Genomic DNA, 23293 nt, shown 5'->3' on the forward strand with positions numbered 1-23293 from the left:
TCATTTGACGGTTATCCTTATATGTATATAGTTATATAACATTAATTTAAATGAAAATGAATCTGGAACATTAAAGTTTTGTAAATTGTATTTTAAGGTCCGAAAACCTTTTAATTTATGCGTAGGACCGACAAAAAGCTGCGCTTACAGAAATCCCTTTAATATACGCACACATTTTATGTAAAATTGGTCAACTTAATTCGGTTCAACAACTTTGGCATTTCGCTAATTGCCCGTTTTCCGGCCATCAGATCGAGAATATATGACCTTCATCGCGCTTTCCCTTCAATATTTACACACATTTTTATACCCTTGCATAGGGTATAAAGTTTGCAACCAGTGAAGGAGACGTTTCGGACTCCATAATATATATATATTCTTGATCAGCATGACTAGACGAGTCGATCTAGCCATGTCCGTCCGTCTGTCCGTTCGTTTCTACGCAAACTAGTCTCTTAGTTTTAAAACTATCAGGCTGAAACTTTCCCAACTATGTCTAATAGCTCCCATCGGAATAATCGAAAAAACATGTTTTTAATTATATCTTTGGCGTTAACCCTACGCTTGGAAATAACATTTTTTAATTAGTTCTGAATTTTGAATTTAATTTTATTTATTAAAATCGGACGACTATATCATAAGCTGCCATAGGAACGATCGAACATTTTTAGGAATTTCGAATCAGATTTAAAAAAAATCGGGTGACTCTAATATACAGCTGCCAAGAAAACGTTCACACAAATAATGAAATATTATACCTCTGAAGCTAGCACAATCCGTAAAAATTAAACATGGTGTTACTAACATTGATTATTTCTCATAACTGCAGGGGTATACAAGCTTCGGCTTGCCTAAGCTAACTTCCTTTCTTGTTTATTATCAATTTTTAATTCATGAAAAAATATTAAAACATTTCGTATTTTTGCAGCTCCAGTTCAATGTAAACATTAAAAATACCATCAGCGGAAGGACTGAAATCTATTACTAGGACTTTATGATTCAGCCTGACACACGACCCACATCCCTAATCGAAATTGCCTTTCACACCAAGTGTAGCAAGTTATTTGACTGAAACCAACATTGCAACATTTGGAGCTGTTGTTGGGCTTACATCAGCATCTGCACCACAACATTACAAATTATACAACGAAAATATCGCGTGAGTATAGCTTTTTCATCAATGCCTTTTTGTGTGCCGCCCAGGTAAAGGGATGTTGAAGCAGGGAATCCTCTGATGTTATTTGCCTCGCCCAGAACTTAAAAGGAAGACAGGATTAGTGAAAATGGCATTATAATGTTTTTTGAAGTGTGTGTGTAATTACCCGAGTAGTAATTTTTGTCGCCTGCTTTTTCGACCCCTTACCGCTCCAGAAATGTACCACTACCCGCGTGCAACACTTTACATATTCGACTGCCAATCTACCCAAGAAGTGCTAATTGCTTATTTAATCATAAATGAAAGCGAACATGTGCAAAATTTGTGCAATGAACACAACTCGACTTTCTTATACAATACCTCGCGCATGGGTGTACATCGCAGATACTCGTATGTATGTGGGTCTGTAGTTTTAACGTTTATTTCTCGATTTTCAACGTCAAAGTCTGATTCAGCGGCTGTCCAAACTCACTCGAGCTTCTGCTGCTCTCCTCGCAGCTTCGAAGAGCCAAAAGCGTTTTGGCAACTCAGTTTAAAAACTAGGTTCGATATGCAAATACGAAGCTATTGGCTGTTTGATGGATACAACGCTGCTTCTTTTTTATAGTTCCCAGAAGTGTGCGAGGGCGAGAGCAGGGCCAGGCGGCACAACTAACTTGTTGCCAACTCAATTAAAAGTTGCACGAAATTAGGGCTTCTGGGTGCAGCTCTTCGAGGGACTAAGGCAAGATGTTTCGGACTCGGATTATGAACCGTTCAGGGGCAATGCGGAAGTCTTAAGACCTCGCCACTCGAACTCGGCCGAACCTGTGTTTGCAGTTGCTGGTCTCAGTAATTTACACATTTTATCCCAGCTCGATTTCGTTATTTCCTCGCAGCCATACAGCTACGATCTAGCGACACCCGCAAGTCCACTGGCACATGAGGCAGGCAGTATGCTGACATGGAGAGCCACACATTTATTATGCACGATAAATTAATGATAATTTAAAGATAACCCTTATGTAAACAATAAATTTTGTTCTCTCTGAATTCGCGCGGTCTAAAAATAGAGCCCGGCAGTTGCAAAGAACCGCGATTAGTAATGAGATACGTCGGCTGGTCGGGCTCCAGTGATGTGCCTACCCGTGCACATTTGTAGATACGTTCTCTTACATATATCGGAGCACCATGAAAACAGGAAAAAATCGTTGTATATTCATTAGGCGGGCGGCGTGTGCGGGGATGGAGCTGGAAACACTGGACTTCTGGCTGATTATGCCAAAGGTGTTAGCGGACCTCTGGCTCCGAGATTAGTCTGTGCAAACAGTCAAATCTGAGCAGCCTAAAAATAGCCGCGGACTTTGAACAGTATTTAATTAATTTGGCTCGCTTTGACATCTGGTCAATATTTAAATTGTGTTCAATGGTCTTAATGGTCTTGGAGTGTGTGACTTACTTAAGCTCGTTTGCCAGCTTTCTAATTATAGTTGAGTGTGCACTTTTTTGTCTATTCTTCGTGTGCAACGGAGGGGAGCTAATAAATTTCAGATTCATGTTGTAGCGCCATTTAACAGGATGCATTTTAACCAGGCCGAGTCCAAACAAAGCAGCACAATGTGAGACAGGGAGCTGAGCTGGAGCCAATGCCTTTGCTCCTCCTCTGTTATCTATTCACTTTCATCGTAACGCGGAAGTCAGCCAAGGGCACCCAATTTCCATGCGACCGGCAGCCGTTCAAGTCTGGCAACAAAAGCGCGTTGAAAATACAAAAACACCGCAAAATAACAAACAAAATTATTCTTACCGTCGCCGCTCCGATTCAGCTTTTCCCCACCTATCCGCCGATTAGTCCGACAAAGAACCGAAATCTCTTGAATCGTATTCGAGCCTTAACTGTCATATTCACGGAGCCAGGCCGAAGGCAAAACAAAGTAAGCTGAATGAATTTGTTAAGCGGCAATTAGACGTCAATGGCAACACTCGAAACGCGATCCAAAGACGATGGATCGCTTTTGCGGCTCCGTGGAGCGGCCGAGTGGTCTTATAACTGACATTTCAAGTGATTATGTTGTTGAACTCGGTTTCGCTTCGCCCAGTCAATTGTTTGTTTTTGTGTGTCGACAAAATCATTTGGTTATCTCGGCTCTTATCAGGTGTTTCAATTCGTTCATACCCACGTACTTAGGAGTATGACAAGTAATTCCTTGCGCCTTCCCATAATTTACGTGGGTGCGCGATAGCACTTTGATTGCGAGTCGGAGGCGCCGGGTAATTAGCTTCAAAATATGTGTAAACCCCACTCGGGCCTGAATGAAGAGCCAGAAGAGCCGGAAGAGCCGCCGCGTCCATCAATCAATGGAGTGGAGGCGACGACTTGGCTGCTCCGGCAGAACGTAGGGACCCAACTTAACTGGCTTTGATTGGCGGCGGAGGGGCCTTTCGGGTTACAAGTTCAATGGGCCTATCAGTCAATGGGCTACTGGAGCCGGGCCGCAATTAAATTAGCTGGGAAAAGTCAATGGTGAGTGGGCTGGGATAACGATCGTTCTTCGGCCGAGGGTCTTAATTGCTGAGGCATACCAATGGTAACTTGGTTGGCAGGGCGAAGACAAAGTAGTCAAGCATCCTTATGATAACTCAGTGTTCTGGGGGATTCAAAATGTTTCCACTTTTTAAGTTGAAAAAATAACGAATAAAATGTATTCTAAGATGAAAGTTACCACTAAAATACTTATGTCATCTTTTAATTATGCTCAAGGGAGGTTGGTACTTCCGTCATGTATTCTATATTCGCAGAGAAGTTTGTTATTAATTTAATTTCAGATTTTAGAAACTATTGCAACTCGCAAAGTTTCTCCATCCGAATATTTGTGGCTTACACAGACTGACACTTTTCCATCTGCCTGGGACCAACTTTTGTCATGTTGTCGTAGATAACCCCAGTTCAATTGATGTCCCTAAAGAATAAATGTATAGGATCTATGCTTGGATGATTTGTTGCATTTTAGAATTAAACTCCTTTTAATTAGACGTTTAGTTTAGGCGAAAAAATGCTTTGAAGCGTTTTATTTTTATACTTTTATTTTAAAACAACCAGATCTCTTCTCAGACAAAAGAGGCCCACTTAAATGTAATCAAACTCCATTAGAAAAGCCGCCGCAAATCCAATTACTCTTGAAGAGTATTTGATTGGCCTTCATCATCGGATAACTTAAGTAAACGCCGATTAATTGAATCTGGCGGAAAGAAAAGCGAAGACAAAACAAATTGAAGACCTCCACATCCAGTTTGGTCAGGTAGCCGGAGGCATAAACAAAAACTAGCAGCTGAAGAAACAGAGACCATTTATCATGGGTGTCAAATTTGAGGTTTCTGTCGGAGGTTTGGGGTTTGGCATTGCTGTCTCCCCACCTGGAAGTCAGTGGCTATCGGCGGATCGAGGGGCTTTGGAGACCTGGTCGCAGAGGTGCCGCCAGTGGGGCTGGGCACGTCGAGATGGGCCTCTCTTCTGGGGGTTTTTGCGCCGATAGCATCTGGAAGACCTTAACTGCCTAATTAATGCGTTTTCGCTTTCTACTCTTCGGCGTCGGTGTCGCGTGGCCAGACAATGACTAATCAGAAAATAGAAATAGGTTTCGGTCTTCTCCGGCCCCAGCTTACTGTATTTTTCGTAGTAGTCTTCTTTATTTATTTTTTGCCCGGCAATTCTTCTTGGGGGGTTAATTGGGGGACCGCCTGCCTTGAGTTCGGCCGGGTTGGTTGAGTAAACAAATTGCATTAATTTGTGTCTTATTATTTAATAACAAAATAAATAGACGACGCCGGCAGCGAATTGATAGAGTGCTCCGGCGGGAGGTGGGCCTCGGCATGGTTTAGCGCTTTGCCGGCGCCGCTTGCCGACCAATTATTTTAATTCCAATCAATTAGGAATCAAACGAATTGCACGGCGCCAAGGAGGATAAACCATCTTCGCGTTTTTCTTGGGTCCCTACTTCTGGCCTTCTTTTCGCAGTTTTGAGAGCCACTTCGTTTGCCGTGAAACGGCTTCCTCATTTAAGTTGGGATTTTCTGTCGATGACGGTTTCCTACGAATTTTCAAGTTCTTTAAAGGGGTTCCGCCGCAGCTCATGTACATTTTAATTGCGTTCTTCCTATATGTCAAGTGGCAACTACTACGGCAGTTTTAAATCGGGAAAAATGGTTTGGAATACTCAGACTCACAAGGACCAGTACAGCCCGTAATACCCACGCGATAATGCACTTATTAATTGCAAGGTGGTGATAATTATTTTTCGGATTTTCGCAGATTAAATGGGAATAGTTTCTAGCTAAATTATCGAAAACAAGCCCGAATGCCGTGGAAACAAACTTCCCAGGCCTCCCCTTTGCCTGCACTACTAAATGTCATACTGACTGTGCGCCTTTGCTTTTGTTTGTGCATTTTCCCCATCAACTTTTTGTGCAAAACAAATTGCTGTTCATTTATCGAAATATTTTCATTTGCAGCTCGAATGGGATTTCGTACGCAGTCGCCCCAACTGTTGCTCGATTATTATATTCGGCAAACCATAAAACCATAAATTTCGTATCTGTTAGTGGGCACACGTGTGTGTGGGTGACTGAGTGTGCAGCGAAGGTGTGCTGAATCGGTTTGGCGGGCCACAAAATAAATGCGAAGGAAGGGGCGAGAAACCCGCCTGCCTGGCCCCATAATGATTATGTTTGTTGGAATCGAAGACGTTCAAGAGGCGGTGATTGCCTGTTGTGCTGTGCGTACTATTAACACAATTCGATGTGCAGAAATTCCAATCGAGCGGAGGGAGGGCGCTCCGCTGTTATCAGCCAACACCCCAAAACAAAGCGAGTAGGCGAACACGAAGACCTGGGCCGCGATAATGCCGCTCTGGAGTGCCGGTCGCCCCGCACACAGTATAGTCAATCAAATGTGGGCTACGGATCTTTTTTTAGTCGCGCGGCCGAAACTCTGGCATGTGTAGACACTAAACTTATTAATAAAACATCGGCCGTATCAGCGCCGACTTTCGGTTTCCAATCTGCGCTCGCTTGGGGATCTTTGGCTCTGCAGTGGATATCGCTGGCTCGACTCGGGCCCAGAACAAGTCGCCGTTGCCATTTGCTGTTTGCATACCGCCTGCCATTAATCGCTGCTGCTTCGCTGCCTTTTGTTGCGCTGTTTGCTTAAAGGGAACAACAAATGCGTGGCCTGGCCACAACAGCAAATGCTATTTTTAGCTGGGGGTATTTATAAATGGCCTTGGCGCTCGGCTCAGGCCCAGGAGGAGGGGAGGAGTAGGAGTGAGGAGCTGGAGAGGCGTATGGTCTGCGACGATCGTCCCAGTTTTGTTTCACTTTTCTCAAGGCTTGTGCTTCGGCACGCGCTGTGCATCGGATCGAAGGTTTGTAGCTGCTGGCCAGCCGAATGAGATTAGAGATTGTTCTCTGGGATTTTTGTGTCGCTAAAGATTTGGCAAGCCTCTGCCAGGTATCTAGGAGGAAGTGATTTCCGCTTCGGGGAACCAATCGGCGAGGTAATGCCATTCAAAGGTAAAGTTAACGAGAACTGGCGAAGAAGAAACTTCTAATGAATTCCACTTCTCGCAATTAATCAAGTTATTTAAGCATTCTTGCTACGCACTTAAACCTTTTTTCTTGCTCCTGTTTTATCGAATGCGTTTTCAATTTACCCGCTCTCATTTTCCGTCTGATTCACCAATGCAATCCTCGCCGTTTCTCGCTCATAAACCCTTTCAAAGTTTCCCCCAGCTGGGCTCAAGATTCATTCTTGAATCCTGGCGGCTGCAACTTGAGGAATCTACTACTCGGTTCGACTTACCCTTGACTCTTATCGCCTTTGCCCTGCACTTCATATATCTTCCTCGACAGGAACTGTCGCTTTACATAATGACCTAATGGCTGAGGAGAGAACAATAACATTAATGAACAAGTGCTCAAGAAATTATTACGTATACGCCGCATTACACACGGCTCGGGGGGCAAAGATTTGAAATTAGTTTGGGTGGGTTTGGCGCACTTGGAATGCCAACTCTCGACCGGAGCAGAGAGCGGAGAATGAGCTGGAAAGGAATGAGCCATATAACTGGCCACTATAGTTAATAAAAATAATAATAATAATACCAGTTAAACCACTTTGCGTGCAATGGCAGACACAGAGGCAGCAGCAGCAGCAGCAACTTGCATGGAACTTGTTAAATTGTTAAACCCATCAAGCCAACCCAGCCCCAAGTAGTCGGAGCCAGTCCATCCAGCCATCCAGCCATCCAGCCAGCCAGCCAGCCAGAGAGCCAGGCAGCCACCCTGTCACCCAAACAAACGCAAACTGGCCAAGATGGCAAGGACAGCTGAGGAGCGAGGGGCTTGCACACTCCTAAAAAGCGTCCTTGGAATTCAAGAATAACAATTTCCAAAAGCCATGCTGACAAATGAATATTACGTAGTTATGACTCGGGGTATCATTTAAAGTGTTCCTCTTTGTTCTTAGTGAAATACTTACTATACTTAAATGTGTTTTCTAATGTTCGGAATATTTCATATTGGTATCTTATCCATTTTCATATCATGATGTTATTTTTTCGAGTGCATTCACCCAGATGTGAGGCTGCGACGCTGAGGCTTCGTCGCGACGCATTGGCTGGGAAACACTCTTGGGAGCCTGCTAAGGCATCATCGATGAAATAGAAAACACTTCTAATAGGCGGGGCTGCAAAAAGGAAACTGGATAATCTTGATAGGCGAACTTTCTGCTGCATTGATTAGCTCTTGAGGAGATCCAATTCAGCCGGAATATTAGGTGGGGACTCTGAACAGTTGCGGCCAGGCTGGGACATTGGTTGGTGCACTTGGAAACAAAAATTATTTCAACGAAAATGGGCTCAAGTTGAGATTTCAGGACAAGGGGAAGTAATGTCTGCATGCTTTACTTGCTAGCAGAAAATGAGTTATCCGAGAATATCATATTTTTTCAGACATAAATACTTTTTTAGTTCGACGTCTTGGGGGAAACGAGCTCTAAGAGAGCCCCTCGCAGTAGATTAAGATAACAATCCTTTAAGCCATTCGGAAAATGTGTTATCAAAGAGGTGACGGGAGGATTTAGGGGAAGCCATGTTCATTTTGGAGCAATTCGAGCGATTTGAATTTCTCCACTTTGATTGCACACTCCGTAGAATCCCAAGAATTTATGGCCGAAAGGCATGGCAGCATTATATTTGCAGGCTGAACAACGGACTGGTTTTTCCCTCTGACTATTTTTGGGTGGAGCGGAAATTCCGTTTCCTGTTGGCCCTCAACCCTTTTCGGGTGGAGATGGTCGAGGAGGGGATGGGGATGGGGATGGGGATCGGATCCTAACAGGAGATGAGCTTTGAGTTGGCGTCTGAGTTGCCTCTCGTTTCTGCAACTCAGCTTGATTTGCGTTGTGGTGCTTTTTGCTGTTGTGTTTGTGCCTTTTGGCGGCCGTTGCACATGTGGCGCGTATTCAAGTATTTCCCCACGGTCTATTTTTAGAAAATCCAGTTTTTTGGCAGCACCAACACCGCTGCAGCTCCCAGGTCTGCTTTGCATGGCAGCCCGCGAGGGAGCGAGAGGTTCCGAGCGGCGACTGAAACGGCGACTGAAACGGCGACACCGACCTGCAGCGCGGACTGCAAGCTGCTCCTCCACTCATAACTCCGCCGCACCGCTCATAAATGATGCGGCGGCTGTTGTCAGTAGGCTTCAGATGCGCCACAATTTTGGCAACGACCTCAAGAGTCACTGCGAGCCCTTCACTTTCACACGACCCGTTGTTGTGGCCCGAGCCCGAGCCCGCTCCCCAAAAATGGTTAGGACCAGTCGGGGGCTGCGCCTTTCCTATCCTCGTAGTGGGTCTCTCTCTACACTGCGAAAATTTATTTCATCCTATTGAATGTGAACTTGTCTGAATTTAAAATGTTTAGTGCGGCCCAAAGGGCAGCTTAAACGGGCTGTTAATACGAAGAACTTAAAAAATTTAAAGATTCTAGCTTTTACTCATACAATGGGGAATGAGTTAAAGAAAACTTAAGCATTTATTGGAAAATGATTCGAAAATATATTGTTTATCAGTTTTGTCAGGTTTTGTCAACTTTTTTTAAATGGTCATATATAAAAGAGTTCGCTTTTATTTCCCAATTCGTCTACAAATACGGTTTTTGTCATTAATTGTCATTATAGTCTCTGATTTATTCTGTATATACTATGCTTATACTTATCCGCCCTTATCAACGTATATTCTGGAAGTCTAGGCTAGGCTTGTAGGCATGACAAATCCGAATCCATCTATCCGAATCAATAGATTTGAGGAGCAAACGATACCCAAAATGATATTTCAGCAAAATAGCTCCGACGATTTGCAATGCCGAATATCTTATGGATATCTTTGCCTTTAAAAATGTTTGTAGTGCACGGTATCTTTCTCTTTCTGGCTTCGTTTAAGCTGTGCCTTGCTTGTTAAATGCCAAAGCTGCCGTCATGGGTTTGTCTCCTTTTACGGCCAGCAAAACGGCGCCTCACAACGGGAGGAGCCGGGGGCTGTCGAGGGGCTGGAGCTTGAGATGGAGCTGCAGCTAAGGCCATGGTATGCATGGAGCCATTCCGCAGCTCCCCTTGTCCGCCACACAGCCTCATCATCATCAGCGTCGCTTTTGGTCTCTTTGAAAGTGAAATTTCAGTTTGTAACACATGTGCTGACAATGCTGCCACCGTTCTGGTCCTCAGCCCGCTCAGCAGAGCCTCAACAATTTCTGAGGGGGGCGAGAATGATCTTAAATGGAAACACTTTCCCACTGAGGAATTCATTTTGACGAGTGCAATTTCCGTAGGTTTATAACAATGGAGAGTCCAAGCACGATGACTAATTCCACTTCAGAGCGTTAGCAATTATGTGAACATTTCGAATGAAGACCGTTTTAGTTCAAAGCGGTTCACTGCCTACAATGCATTTATCTGAAAGATTTTTGATGATTTAATTGGTATCGCTTTAAGATACAATTTTCTTGAAATTTAAACTTACATTTTCTTATTTAAAATGTGTTTTGGTTTTAAAGCGGACGAACCATCAAGGATAAAGCACATTTTTTAAGCTCTTAAGAGTGAGCACTTATTCACGTTTATTATGTAAAACCAATTTAACAAAAAAGGTTGCATTCTACTCCTGAAGAATAAAGTGATTTCATCCAACGCAAAAAAGGCATACAAATCACTTAGTTCATTACGGTCAATAAAGCGTTCTATTTACACTAAAAATCGGATTATACGGTTTTTTATTAATTAAAGTTGGAAGTTTTTTGGCCAGCCGGCCACTCTTGTTTCAAGTTCAATTTTTCGATTACCATATATATTTTTTCCATTATCTCGGCAATTACATCAACAAGGGTAATACACCTGCTGCATATCGGGTAGCGCGGAAGGGTGTGATAGAATGGGTGAAGGCAGGCAGTGTGAACAAAGGCACTATAAAATGTTATGCATTATCATTAACCATTTTACTTTACATATATTTTAAATATGGATTTTAGAAATACAAAAAAAAAATAATAAGTAATAAATAATAATAAAAAATATAATAAATTTGTATACTTCACCAAAAACTTGACTTAATACAAGTCAAGATCATAACATAATTTACAAATTTATAAGAGTCAAGGCGAATCCAAAATTATGCTAGGTATTTAACATTAGTTTAGTGGGTATTTCTTAGTCTGAGCTCTCTCCTACAACGTTCATTCAAATTTATTTTCTTCAATGGACAAATGGAAGTTTTTGCTTCATTTGGACTTTTGCCTGTTTGCCTCCCATGAAATTGCTATTGCTGTAGATTTGTTTTTCACTTTCATTCAACAAATTGTTGCTGGTTGTATTCGGCTATGGATGCCTGATTTCAATTCGAATCACGGGTTGTGAGGGCCTGGAGAAAAAGGTGGAAAAGTTTTCGGAAGGAAAGAAGGACAACAGTCAACAGTTCGTTTGGGATGTAACTTGATTGCAGTGGGCGATGTGACGACAAAGACATTCTGCTGGAACGTATTCCGCAGATTTTTCCGGGTACGTCATTCGGCAACTTTTCGAAAAGCAGAACGCAAATGATGATAACACTGTTATCACTGTTACTCATATTGGGTATGTTGTAAGTAAAATCACTTCTAAATTTCAGCAATTCACCTTACAAAGATGGTACTTGTAGGACTATTCCCGATCAGCTAGTAATGAGAAAGTGCAATATAAGGTTGATGCACTTATTATTATAGAAATATTGGCATGGTCTTGTGGTAGAAAATGCAAATCCCCCCAGTCGCTTGCTCTTTGCTCTTGGCCATAGGCAAGCAATCAGCTCGTCTGACATGAGCTGTCGTTTCCCCATCGGTCCTCCCTGATATGCCAATCCCCCATTCGGTGGCACGGAGTGTCCTTGCGGACATGGAGCACCTATGACCAGGCCGAGATGGCCATTCATTTGTCATACCCGTCTGACAGGCTCTGGTTCCGTCCCGCCCCAGTTCCACTTTCACTCACTCGGTGGAGCGTAAACTTTAAAGGCTTCTCCGTCACTTCTCATTACCGAACCGGAGTCCGCTCCCCCACTTCTAATTAGGAATCATCCGCACACACTATCTCTCGCCGAAAGCGCCTCGAAGGACGATGAAATCGAATTGCACATTTGGGCCCAATAATCTAACTAATGGCGGGCCAGTTAAGGACCAACGGGCCCTGCTAAGCCCATTTATAGGGGCCTTTGAACCCTTTTTCGAGTCCTCCACGTGTGGGTGTTCTGTGTGGCGAGATAATGTTTCATTGTGCGACAGTTTCTGGGCCAAGGGATTTGTTGGTGTGCCCTTTGTGGGGTCAACTTGTTGATGATTGATAGCAGCAAGAGGATTTAAAAGGGCGGTCCTGCATGTGGGGAGTGTCCTTGAACTGATTGCCACCGAGACGAATGGCAAAGTCTCGCAAATCGAAAGTAAATAGAATCTCGAAGCGGAATTTGAAATTTCCCAAAGCCTTACTCTTAAATATATTTAAATATTAATCTGGTCGTGATTTTTGAAATGCCTTAAGTAAGTACAGGTAAGGAGTTTGTTTGAAGCCGTCTTGCTGGGGAAGTGAGGGGGTTTAGTTTCAGCTTCTCTTCCAAATATAAAGTCAATTCACAATTTCTTAATGGCCAACATGCTCAAGCTACACTTTGTTTTCCAGGCATGTATATATATATATAGTAAACCCAAATCACAGTTTGTTCCATCGCCTTTCTATCTAAGTTACTGTGGACCCATTCTTTCTAAAGTAAGGATATACAGATTACCTAATACAGGAAATTACTTTACGTAAATACTTCTGCCACTTTGAGAACTTTTTTCAATACTTTGCGCAATCTATTTTCAATCGAAATTGAAATAAAACTAGGGTCCCAGCAAACTCCCATGAATTCTAGAGATTGAATCGGAAGTGAAACGGAGAATGGGTCGTAGGAAGGTATATGGTTGTTTGGGAGTGTTATGGCGGTCCGGCATGTACTTTAAACCCGGCGCCTCGATGAAAATTGGCGGCGACTGGCGGTGCGTGGAATTCGTTGATGCCCACTCCCCCTGGGAGCCCCCCCATCTCAGTTCCCCGATTTCGAGTTGCCCGAAAGGCACTGGTCCCCCTCCGGGGAACCCCCGGTGATGTCTGTTTGTTGAAATGTGTAATGTCGTGTTGGTTTATCCGCCGACCAATGGACTGTCGTGTTTGCGTCTGGTTTCTATTTTTAGTGTGCAGGTTTTATTTTTAGACGGCCAGACAATTTGTACGTAGGAATGTGCACACACACGTGCAGCAGCAAGCCACTTCGGCTGAAAAGTGCAACACAGGCGGCTCCCCGCCCAAAAAACAGACGTCCCACTGCAACTTGTTGCGCTGCTGGAAAGGGAGGGGGAGCGGGAGAGAGCAAGCCGGAGAGCAGCGGAAGGAGAGCCGCATGTGGACACGGCCCACGTTGCGGCTACGCGATATTTTTACGTTACACAACTTGTGGCTGTTGTTTGTTGATTGTAACTCGTTGCATTGCTCTCTCTCTCTCTCTCTCTCTCTTCCTCCCTCTCTCTGTCCTGGTAGTTCTCTCGTTCTCTCGTTTCTCTGTTGTGACTTCTCTGGCCGTGCTCTTCCCACTTAACGTTAAACGTTTTATCACGTCTTGCGCCTCGGTCTCGATTTGTTTCTCATATTTTCCTTGATATGTGATTCTATTTTTAGACTCCCTCTCCCTCTCCGCGCCTCTCTGCGGCTCTCTGTTTACTTTATAAATATTTAAATTGTTGTCACGTACTAAGTTCTTAATAGGTTACGTTATGTGTTTATTTAACTCATTTTGATTAGAAGTCGAGAAAACACAGCAGAGCCACACGCGCGCTCCCGCTCGATTCCCGTTACAAAGTTCAACTTTAACTCTTGTCATTTTGGCTTTTGTTGTTGCCTAAAGCCACTCGATTTTCGGCTGGCAGGGAGGCCAAAACAAATGGCCAGCAGCAAGTAAAAATCCCCCGCGCAGATGTTCGAGTCTTTCACATTAATTGTTTACTCAAGTGTAATTAGGTAACAGAAATAATAAATAAACAAATATCAACAAAAACGCACACATCTACAGGCGGTAGAATAAAAACGTTTTCGCGACTAAATAATTCTTAGAGCCATTAGTTAGTTCGGCATAAATTATAAGTTAATTTTGTAAGTTCACGTGTACCAACTGCGGCAAAGTGCGGCTAAAACACAAATTGCGTATCGGAATTTCAAAAATTAGTTCAGAATGAGAATGAGGGAGCTTTTGAAATGAATGTTGACAAAGTCACTTGCAGAGCCGTAGTTGATGCTTCAAAGAAAGGTAATTTTGAAGGAAATTGTAAGAAAAGAAGCAATGAGAGGTTTGAAGAGGTATCGACTATCAGATACCCTTCACTCAGCTTTAAACACAGGAGGGTTACCTTGCAGAATCAGATTTGCGCTGCGCAGGAATCTCTAGATTTCGCTTTCACTTATCTGTTACACACTTTCCATCGAGTCTAATGTACCCTTTTATTTTACGAATCAGGATGCACTGAGAGCTTTTAGCCGTAGTTGATGCTTCAAAGAGCGCTAATTATGAAGGAAATTAAAAGAAAGAAGCAATGAGAAGTTTGAAGAGGTATCGACTATCGACTACCCTTTACTCATCTTTAGTGCAGTCCTTGCAGAATTAAATTTGAGCTGAATCTCTAGATTCCGCTTTCACTTATGTATCTGTTACACACTTTCCATCGAGTCTAATGTACCCTTTTATTTTACGAATAAGAGGAGTAATCAGAGCTTTTGGCCACTTTTTCTCTGTATGACCTTCCCTCTATCGGTACTAAATATACCCTGTCCTGGAACAAACATAAATTGGTGTTCGTTATTTATTAGATGATGGTCAACTGAAAATTTTGAATTTCATTTCTGAAGGCCAAAGCACAAACGCTGCTATAGGAAACTTGAGATTTTGTCTTGAACATTTCGTTGAACTGCTTCGAGCATAGGCTGGTGGGTGTGTACTGGCCGCTTTCTTCCACCGCAATTGGCCTGGGTGATCAGTGCGAAGTCCTGGGAATGTTCATCTTGACCGGCTACTTTAGGTCCCTGGCGATCTTCTTAATGGCCGGCGGGATGCGCTTGGCCACCCCGGGCTGCGAGCTGAGGAAGGAGATCTCGAAGAGCGACGGCCGGCTGGAGTAGACGTTGTGCAGCATGCTGATGAACCAGAAGAGCAGGTCGTCCATGTTCTGCAGCGTGCACTGGGCGAAGACGGCGCCCGCATCCCGCCCGTGCTGGTGCGAGTCGAAGAGGGCGACGATCGAGGCCCGGAAGTCGAAGGTTACCATCACCGTTCGACTGTCCGCGATGATGGCGGCGAACAGGTGCGAGGGCATGTTGTCCCGCACGCTAGCCTGCTGGAACACCTGCAGCGTGATCTGGAAGATCCGCGACAGCTGCACGGCCACGTTCCGGTTGTACATCGGACTGCTGGGATCTGCCTCCATATGCGTGTAGAACCACTCCTCCAGCCGGAAGTTCATCTTGTGCTGCGAGCGAATGGCCGCGATGGCGTCCGGAATGTTGAGGTTAATATTCCTGGCCTGGGGCGTGTTGGTCGTGATCACGTTGTGGTACACGTTGTTCCCGTCGTTCATAGCGTTCCCGAAGAGCTCCCACCCCCGCATGGGCAGATCGGACACCCGGTGGTAGAACCTCGCCGCCTTGGCCACCTTGTCGGCCAGGATCAGGGAGATGAGGGTACAGGAGTTGGTGCCGCTCTGCTGGAACTCGCCGAAACGCGACTGACAGAAGTCGCGCGGAAACCACCAGATGTTGAGGTTGTCGATCTGCTCGTGAATGGCCATGGCGCCGGGTGCCTTGTCGCTCGGGGATCGACTGGTGCTCCTCGGATCCTGTGCCCTGCGGCGTCGAAATCTCAGGCTGCGATTCCGGCTCCTGTTGCTCCGGAGACCCAGTGGTAATCCCGGCCCTGGCGCTGTTCCCAAAGTGCCGCTGTCACATAGTTCCCGAGTGCGACGATCCCTCGGCTTCAAGGCGAACGCGTGGATATGGAGTTGGATCTGGGGATCCCCCCCGTCGGCAGCACTAGACCCTGGGACTCGGACTCGAACTCGGGTTTTCGGTGCACCAGCGGCTACGGCGGCCACTCCTCTCCAGTACGCTCCAAGGATGGGCTCTGGATTTCAAGCAAACATCGAATTTTGAGTGTCTTTTGCCGGAGGAGTGTTCGACGGGTAAAGGGGAAAACTTTCGAATCGGAAACACAAACAATTTCTAGACCAAAAACTGACAAATAACGAACATGATGTAGGATTTGAGACCGACGGGGATCTGACCATTTAACAGACTGCGTATCTGACGCAATTCGAAAAGGCACTGCTACTTTCATTTCGAGGAGAAGCTAAGTACTTAAGTATTAGTACTTTATTAGTACTTTATGTACTTAAAACTAAAATTGATTTATAAAAAGGTATTCAGTCAATAAAACATAATATAATATTATCTTTTGAAATCAGCACAGTATTCCTAACATTGTGTTACCTTACCCATTCTGAAGAATTTTAAAATAATCCGAGTGATTTATTAATAGTTCAAACTAACCCTTTTGCTAACATGAATTAAGGAGAAGTATAAATGGCCATTCAATAAGCTTAGGTTCATCACATAAAATACCGAAGCGAAATTTAGCTCAACGTTCTTCACAAAGTCTAAATTATTCTGAAATGAGTCATTTTATTCGCAAATATTATATTACAGTCTTCGTATTTTGCCTACATTCTCAAAGATCTGCTAATCTGCATTCTGGGAAAAGGCGATTTCCCCTGGCAGCACTCAAACTATATATTTATTTTCCATCATTTCCGTGTTCTCGGAAACGCGTATCGCATTGTGTCAAAACGGTGAGCAAATATTTAACGGTGGCGCCCAAAACTAGCCAGCCCGGCCAGTAGTTCTAATTTTAAACTGCAACATAGGCGAAATATAAACAGCCTCAAGAAACAAATAATGTATGTGAAGTGTGTCGGAATTGCTAATTTATGGCGGCGCGAGCACTTCGTCGATTGTTGTTGATAGGTTGGGGTGCTCGAAAGATTGCCAGCCCATGCTGAATCGCCAAAAAGCAGAGGTCTTTGGATATCTTGTTTGGGCTATCACGGTATTCTTGGAATTCTGGTAGGGAGTAATTATTATTATTATGCCAAAACTTGTCATCCAAAAGTGTCTGAAATTGCTTTGTCTTATAACTGTTGTATTAAGTATTATTCTTAAAGTTAAATTTGGAGCATACCTGGCAGGATATAAACAAGAGGAAACGCTATAATCGGCTATAACCGACTAGCATATACCCATTACTTTTACAATTTTTACCACGCCGATCGATGTTGAATTTATTTTTTGATTTCAATAATAATTTGTTAACATTTTGCTTGTCACAGATGATTAAGTGCCAAGGTCTTTAAATTTGGCTGAATAAAACGGCGGAATTATAATCAAATTCTTCCTCTCCATTCCGCTTGATAGTGGCTTTCGTATTGCTTTTATTCTTTTAATTAAACTTACACGTGAGCCTGTTAAAAAGGCAAACAAGGATGAACGACGCCATCATCCAACCGAACAGGTCCGTAATCCAATCCCAGGGAATAAGCTTTCACTCCAGCGCAAACAATCAGGACAATGCCAGGAGCACGGGTTTGGTGACTGGGGACTGGGGACTGGCGGAGGTTGAGTTTGCGTGGGCAGGGATAATAACAAACAAATGCCAGAAACGAATAGCCAGCGATATATATTTAATGCCTCAAACGAAATTGCATAATGACAAAATCAACGCATGCATAATTAATAATAACAAGCTGTGCACACAGCACTACGGGTCCATGTGGGGGATGAATGGACTGCCCGGATAAAGAGACCTCTCCAGTAAGCTACTTATCAGTGATTTGCCCCTAACTCTCGGCAAAGAACAGAACAGGCTAATTAAAAAATTCCTGCGCTCGTTTTGGCTGCCGGGCAGTCGACAATATTGAAGTTTGCCATTCCAACATTTGACATTTGCTTGCGTGGGCACTTGCTTGGCATCCTGTTGCAGGAACGTCCAGCATCCTTGCACCCCGCACCCTTGGCGGGTCCCAGTAGCTCCAGCTTATCGATGAACAGGGAAAAACTCGTGTCCCTTAGTATCATGGTATATTTGGTAAAATCATTCAGAAAACTTTGAAGTGGTCAAAGAAGCAATCAATTTTAATGTGACATCGTGGATTTATCGTTGCTTAAATCTAAAACACAGTGAACTCTGAGACAACGTACTATTTGTTCTCTGTGCACTGGCCAGTTGGTCCTCTTGGCTGCTTCTCAGCCTTGCAGCTTTTCATCTGAATCAAGCCAAGTGTCTGAAATGCGTTCAGAATGCCGTTTTCTATTTGTGTTTGCCTTTGTCAAACATGCATTTTTATTATGCAAAGGGGTCCTTGGCAGTTTCAATTGCATCCTCACTTAGTTTTGGTCTCCCTCCTGCCCTTCTCTGATCCGTAATCTCCGTTCCTCCATTGCAGTGTGAGAATCTGTTGGGACCCATAGGCGTCGCGCTGAACGGCCCCGGCCTAAGGGGCCATGACGCGTTGGCCCTTTAATCTACTACTCTTGCTGTCGGTGGCAGTGCGCGACTGTAGCAATCAACGCACCATCCTCACAGTCGGCTACCTCACGGCCCTCACTGGCGAGCTCAAGACGCGCCAGGGACTGGCCATATCCGGTGCCCTGACCATGGCCCTGGATGAGGTAAGTACTTTGCATTGTCTACGGCTATAAATCAGTCAATATATTAGTAGTATTTGGTAAACAACACACAGAATTAATCAGAGCATTGTAATTAAATTCAGGATCATTTGGAAAGTAACCATACTCATGCCCAGAGAAACTCATTATACAGACAGTTCCTAAATGCACGTTTTGTGAATTCAAATATTTCTCAGGAACGTTCTATGCGCACAAACTCCTTAAGCTTTATCTGATAGTTGTTCAGGCCGACAAGAGCTCTGCTTGTTTTCCAAAGAGACTGATAGGTACCTCGAAATTGAAAATTTTGATTACTCCTTCCCGAAACAGGTCAACAAAGATCCCAACCTGCTGCCCAATGTGTATCTGGACCTGCGCTGGAATGACACCAAGGGGGACACGGTACTGGCCACCAAAGCCATCACCGAGATGATATGCGATGGCATCGCTACCATTTTCGGACCGGAAGGACCGTGCTACGTGGAGGCCATCGTCTCGCAGAGTCGAAACATTCCAATGATTTCCTATGTATGTATTTTGCGCGCCTGATTTATGGCGCCGTATCTCGGCGGACAATTTCACGCATCGCATTTTTCATGCAACTAAATTTCTTATTTCACGGCGGTTCCCCCCTTTCTCCCTCCTCGATAGAAATGCGCAGAGTACCGTGCATCCGCCATACCGACTTTCGCCCGCACCGAGCCGCCAGATACGCAGGTGAGTAAACACGGTGGGCAACAGGTGGGCGCGTCGTGGGTGGGCGGCCTTCTTGCGGTGGCTTTGTGACTCGACAGGGACAGCTATTTAGCCTTGGATTATCCTCAAACCGGTGACAACAAACGACAAAATTAAAAAGACAGAGCAAATGCGAGGACAAGGGAAACTTTAACGTTTTAGAAGAAAAATGTACTTGAAAAGAATATAATTACAACTTGTTTGTTAGCTAGGAGAACTAATTGTACCCAATTCGCATTACTTTCACAAGTTATGTGAAAATTATATTTATATTAATTATTTTTATAAAACTATAAAATGTATAAAGATGAAAGGTAAATAATGGTGTTTAAGAGGATTTAAAGTTAAAAGGAGAAGCATACAAAAATGTGGCTTGGACTTTTACTGAACACATGACAGCATCCATATCATTTTTATTTCGACTAACTTTAAATATTCCCTGAGCCCTTTAAATAGGTCTCCTATTATTTTCCCCCGGGCTGTAGCAGAAAACAAAAGACAGTGATGTGTATGCTGGCTCCGCACATTCCTCTAAATCCTTTTGCATTTTTCTTGAAGCTGAACTCACATGGCACTCTGCACACTTCGTATTTTTCAGGTCGTTAAGTCGCTGCTTGCCCTTCTGCGATATTATGCGTGGAACAAGTTCTCCATTCTGTACGAGGATGTGTGGGGTCCGGTGGCAGATCTGCTCAAGAACCAGGCCCTCAAACGGAATATGACTATAAACCACAAGCAGGTGTTTATCGACAATCGTGCCAAATGCTGCGAGCAGATGCTGGAGTGCTGCCGCTCTGGCTACTGGTATCAGGTGAGGTTTTACTCGAAGTTTGGCGGAGCGCCACTATATTGATATCTACTGGTGATATTCCTTACCAGCTTGTACAAAGCACGATGAACGGCACGCGGATCTACGTATTCCTGGGGGCGGCCAATAGCCTTGTGGACTTTATGAGCTCTATGGAGACGGCTGGCCTGTTTGCTCGTGGCGAGTACATGGTGATCTTTGTAGACATGATGGTCTATTCCGAGAGGTAACTACTCCAGACGATCAAGTGACAATGTTTTTGAGATTTCTTTGGTTTCCAGGGAGGCAGAAAAGTACTTGCGCAAAGTGGAACAAATAGCTCTAATGTCGTCTTGCCACAGCACGGAAAACTTCAATCAAATGGCCCGCAGTTTGCTCGTTGTGGCTTCCACGCCTCCCACAAAGGACTACCTTCAGTTTACTGAGCAAGTGCAAAAGTACAGCTCAAAGCCTCCGTTCAATTTACTGATTCCTCCGCTGTTTGTCGAGAGCAATTTCAGCAAGGTAAGTACACCAATAGCTAAGGGCACTTGAACATAAGTAAACGAATCCCTTTTTAGTTTATATCGATCTACGCCGCCTACCTGTACGACTCGGTAAAGCTGTATGCCTGGGCTGTGGACAAAATGCTGCGAGAGGAGACCCGAGTGTTGACTGACGACGTGATCTTTGAGGTGGCCAGCAACGGAACTCGAGTGATCGATACCATAATCAAAAACCGTACTTACATGAGTGGGTTGAACTTGAACGATGCACTTCGAACAATAGTCTTTATAATACTTTCACTTCTACCCAAAGGCATCACTGGATCCAAGATCAAGATCGATCAGTACGGCGACTCGGAAGGCAACTTTTCGGTCCTGGCCTACAAGCCCCACAAGTGGAACAACTCCAACAACATGCCCTGCAACTATCACATGGTTCCTGTAGCGTACTTTCACCAAGGCGAAGAACATCCAGTGAGTGAGTCGTCTTCTCTTTTTTAGTTTGCCTTTCTTTCAATTGGTTCCCGCTTATGTTGCGTGCCCCAAAACCCTTCATCCCAACTCATCAAACTCTGTTTGTTTCTTGTGCACGGCAGGAGTACAAGCTCATCAATGGCTCCATAGACTGGCCATCGGGCGGTGAAAAGCCCGCCGACGAACCGATGTGCGGGTTTGCCAACGAGCTCTGCAAGAAGGATGACACCCACTACACGTCCACTGTGGCTGCCGTAGTTTTGGGCGTGCTTCTCTTCTGCTCCGGTGTGATCACCATGAGCATTTATCGAAAGTGGAAAATTGAGCTGGAGATTGAGGGATTGCTCTGGAAGATAGACCCCAACGACATTAAGGGCTATTCCGGCAACGAAATCGTCTCCTCGCCCAGCAAGGTAGGTGGAGATTTATAATCGAGTTTTGTAAATGACTAACTAACCAACCCACAGGTCAGTATAATGAGTGCCCAGAGCTATGGTTCCCGCTGGACCAACCAGTTTGTAACCTCCACGGGCCGCCTGCGAGGAGCTGTGGTCCGCATCAAGGAGTTAAAGTTTCCCCGGAAGCGAGACATTTCCCGGGAGATCATGAAGGAGATGAGACTATTGCGCGAACTGCGCCACGACAACATCAACAGCTTCATTGGCGCCAGCGTGGAGCCAACACGCATCCTTCTAGTCACCGATTACTGTGCCAAAGGCAGTCTTTACGACATCATCGAAAACGAGGACATCAAGCTGGATGATCTGTTCATTGCCTCACTCATTCACGACCTCATTAAGGTGAGTGGAGCTATCAGAAAGACAATACATAATGGAAAACTAGTATAAATTATTTGAGGAACTTTAGAATCGGTTGTGCTAAGAATCATGTGAATGGGTAATGGCTACAAAATGTATTTTGAATGTGATTTTATTGGTTCAAGTGATTACTACTCTTTGGAAACTATAAAACATATTTGTTAACACTGTTATTGATTATATCAAGATTCGTAACGAGAACAAATGTTTTTAAAAGTCGAACCGCAACGGTATGTATGTTATCATAGAACAGATTTTTCGGTTTACAAATCTGATCTGATTAAAAATGAATTTCATTAATATCTTGCTCTTACACAATTATTTCTTTCTTTCCAGGGAATGATCTACATTCACAATTCTCAGCTGGTCTATCACGGCAATCTTAAGTCCTCGAATTGTGTGGTCACCTCGCGCTGGATGCTCCAAGTGACGGATTTCGGATTGCACGAGTTGCGCCAGTGTGCCGAGAACGAGTCCATCGGGGAGCATCAGCATTATCGAAGTGAGATTTTGAGAAACTCTTCTCTGAAAGTCTCGAAATGTTAATCTACCATTCTCGACTTGCAGATCAACTTTGGCGTGCTCCCGAGCTGCTGCGGAATCACGTCCACGGCAGCCAGAAGGGCGATGTCTACGCCTTCGCCATCATCATGTACGAGATATTTAGTCGTAAGGGTCCGTTCGGACAAATAAACTTTGAACCAAAGGAAATCGTGGACTACGTCAAGAAGCTACCGCTCCAGGGAGAGGACCCGTTTCGCCCGGAGGTGGAGTCCATAATAGAGGCCGAGTCCTGTCCGGATTACGTGCTGGCCTGCATCAGGGACTGCTGGGCCGAAGATCCCGACGAGCGACCCGAATTCAGTGTCATACGGTAAGGGCTTATCACCTTTAACGTTTTAACTTTAAAGGAGAATTAACGTTTTCTTTTTGTATTTCCGTTTAGCAACCGCTTAAAGAAGATGCGCGGTGGTAAGACCAAAAACATCATGGACCAAATGATGGAGATGATGGAGAAGTATGCCAACAACTTGGAGGACATAGTCACCGAGCGCACGCGTCTCCTGTGTGAGGAGAAAATAAAGACGGAGGATCTGCTGCACCGCATGCTTCCGCAGTCCGTCGCCGAGAAATTGACCATGGGCCAGGGCGTTGAGCCGGTGTCCTATGATTTGGTAAGTCAAATTGCACAGTCCTTAAAAAAGCTTTAAAATCATAGGAAATTCTTCTAACTACCACTCCTACTCTTTCCAGGTCACCATATATTTTAGTGACATTGTTGGTTTTACTGCAATGTCGGCAGAAAGCACACCGCTGCAAGTGGTGAACTTTTTGAATGATCTCTACACAGTGTTCGATCGCATCATACGCGGCTATGATGTTTACAAGGTGGAAACGATTGGAGATGCGTACATGGTGGTAAGTATAAAAAGGGTCTTATCAAAGGACAAAAAAGGCCAATAAA

General features: G+C 44.4%; 2 protein-coding genes across 7 annotated transcripts in view; one reads left to right on the forward strand and one right to left on the reverse strand.

The window, feature by feature from the left end:
• LOC108030818 (receptor-type guanylate cyclase Gyc76C) overlaps window positions 1-23293 on the forward strand; it is a 40187-nt gene that overhangs the window by 14252 nt on the left and 2642 nt on the right. For 5 of the 6 annotated variants that reach the window (XM_017103926.3, XM_050885980.1, XM_017103925.3 and 2 more), the window contains 15 exons: window positions 929-1159; window positions 18286-18511; window positions 18839-19036; window positions 19160-19225; window positions 19842-20054; window positions 20123-20277; window positions 20333-20555; window positions 20612-20783; window positions 20850-21010; window positions 21133-21423; window positions 21478-21810; window positions 22165-22330; window positions 22396-22702; window positions 22775-23003; window positions 23083-23247. In XM_017103926.3, the coding sequence (XP_016959415.1) occupies window positions 18344-18511; window positions 18839-19036; window positions 19160-19225; window positions 19842-20054; window positions 20123-20277; window positions 20333-20555; window positions 20612-20783; window positions 20850-21010; window positions 21133-21423; window positions 21478-21810; window positions 22165-22330; window positions 22396-22702; window positions 22775-23003; window positions 23083-23247 (2847 nt within the window). In that variant the 5' untranslated portion in view covers window positions 929-1159; window positions 18286-18343. Of the gene's footprint in view, window positions 1-928; window positions 1160-18285; window positions 18512-18838; window positions 19037-19159; window positions 19226-19841; window positions 20055-20122; window positions 20278-20332; window positions 20556-20611; window positions 20784-20849; window positions 21015-21132; window positions 21424-21477; window positions 21811-22164; window positions 22331-22395; window positions 22703-22774; window positions 23004-23082; window positions 23248-23293 lie in introns of those variants that run through there. The other variant, XM_017103930.3, reaches the window with a different exon arrangement.
• LOC108030821 (uncharacterized) lies at window positions 14585-16087 on the reverse strand. The gene has a single exon (XM_017103935.3). The coding sequence runs from the start codon at window positions 15577-15579 to the stop codon at window positions 14806-14808; it is 774 nt and encodes a 257-aa protein (XP_016959424.1). The 5' UTR covers window positions 15580-16087; the 3' UTR covers window positions 14585-14805.

This window comes from Drosophila biarmipes, chromosome 3L, assembly GCF_025231255.1.
Source record: "Drosophila biarmipes strain raj3 chromosome 3L, RU_DBia_V1.1, whole genome shotgun sequence".
In the NCBI taxonomy this organism is placed as follows: domain Eukaryota; kingdom Metazoa; phylum Arthropoda; class Insecta; order Diptera; family Drosophilidae; genus Drosophila; species Drosophila biarmipes.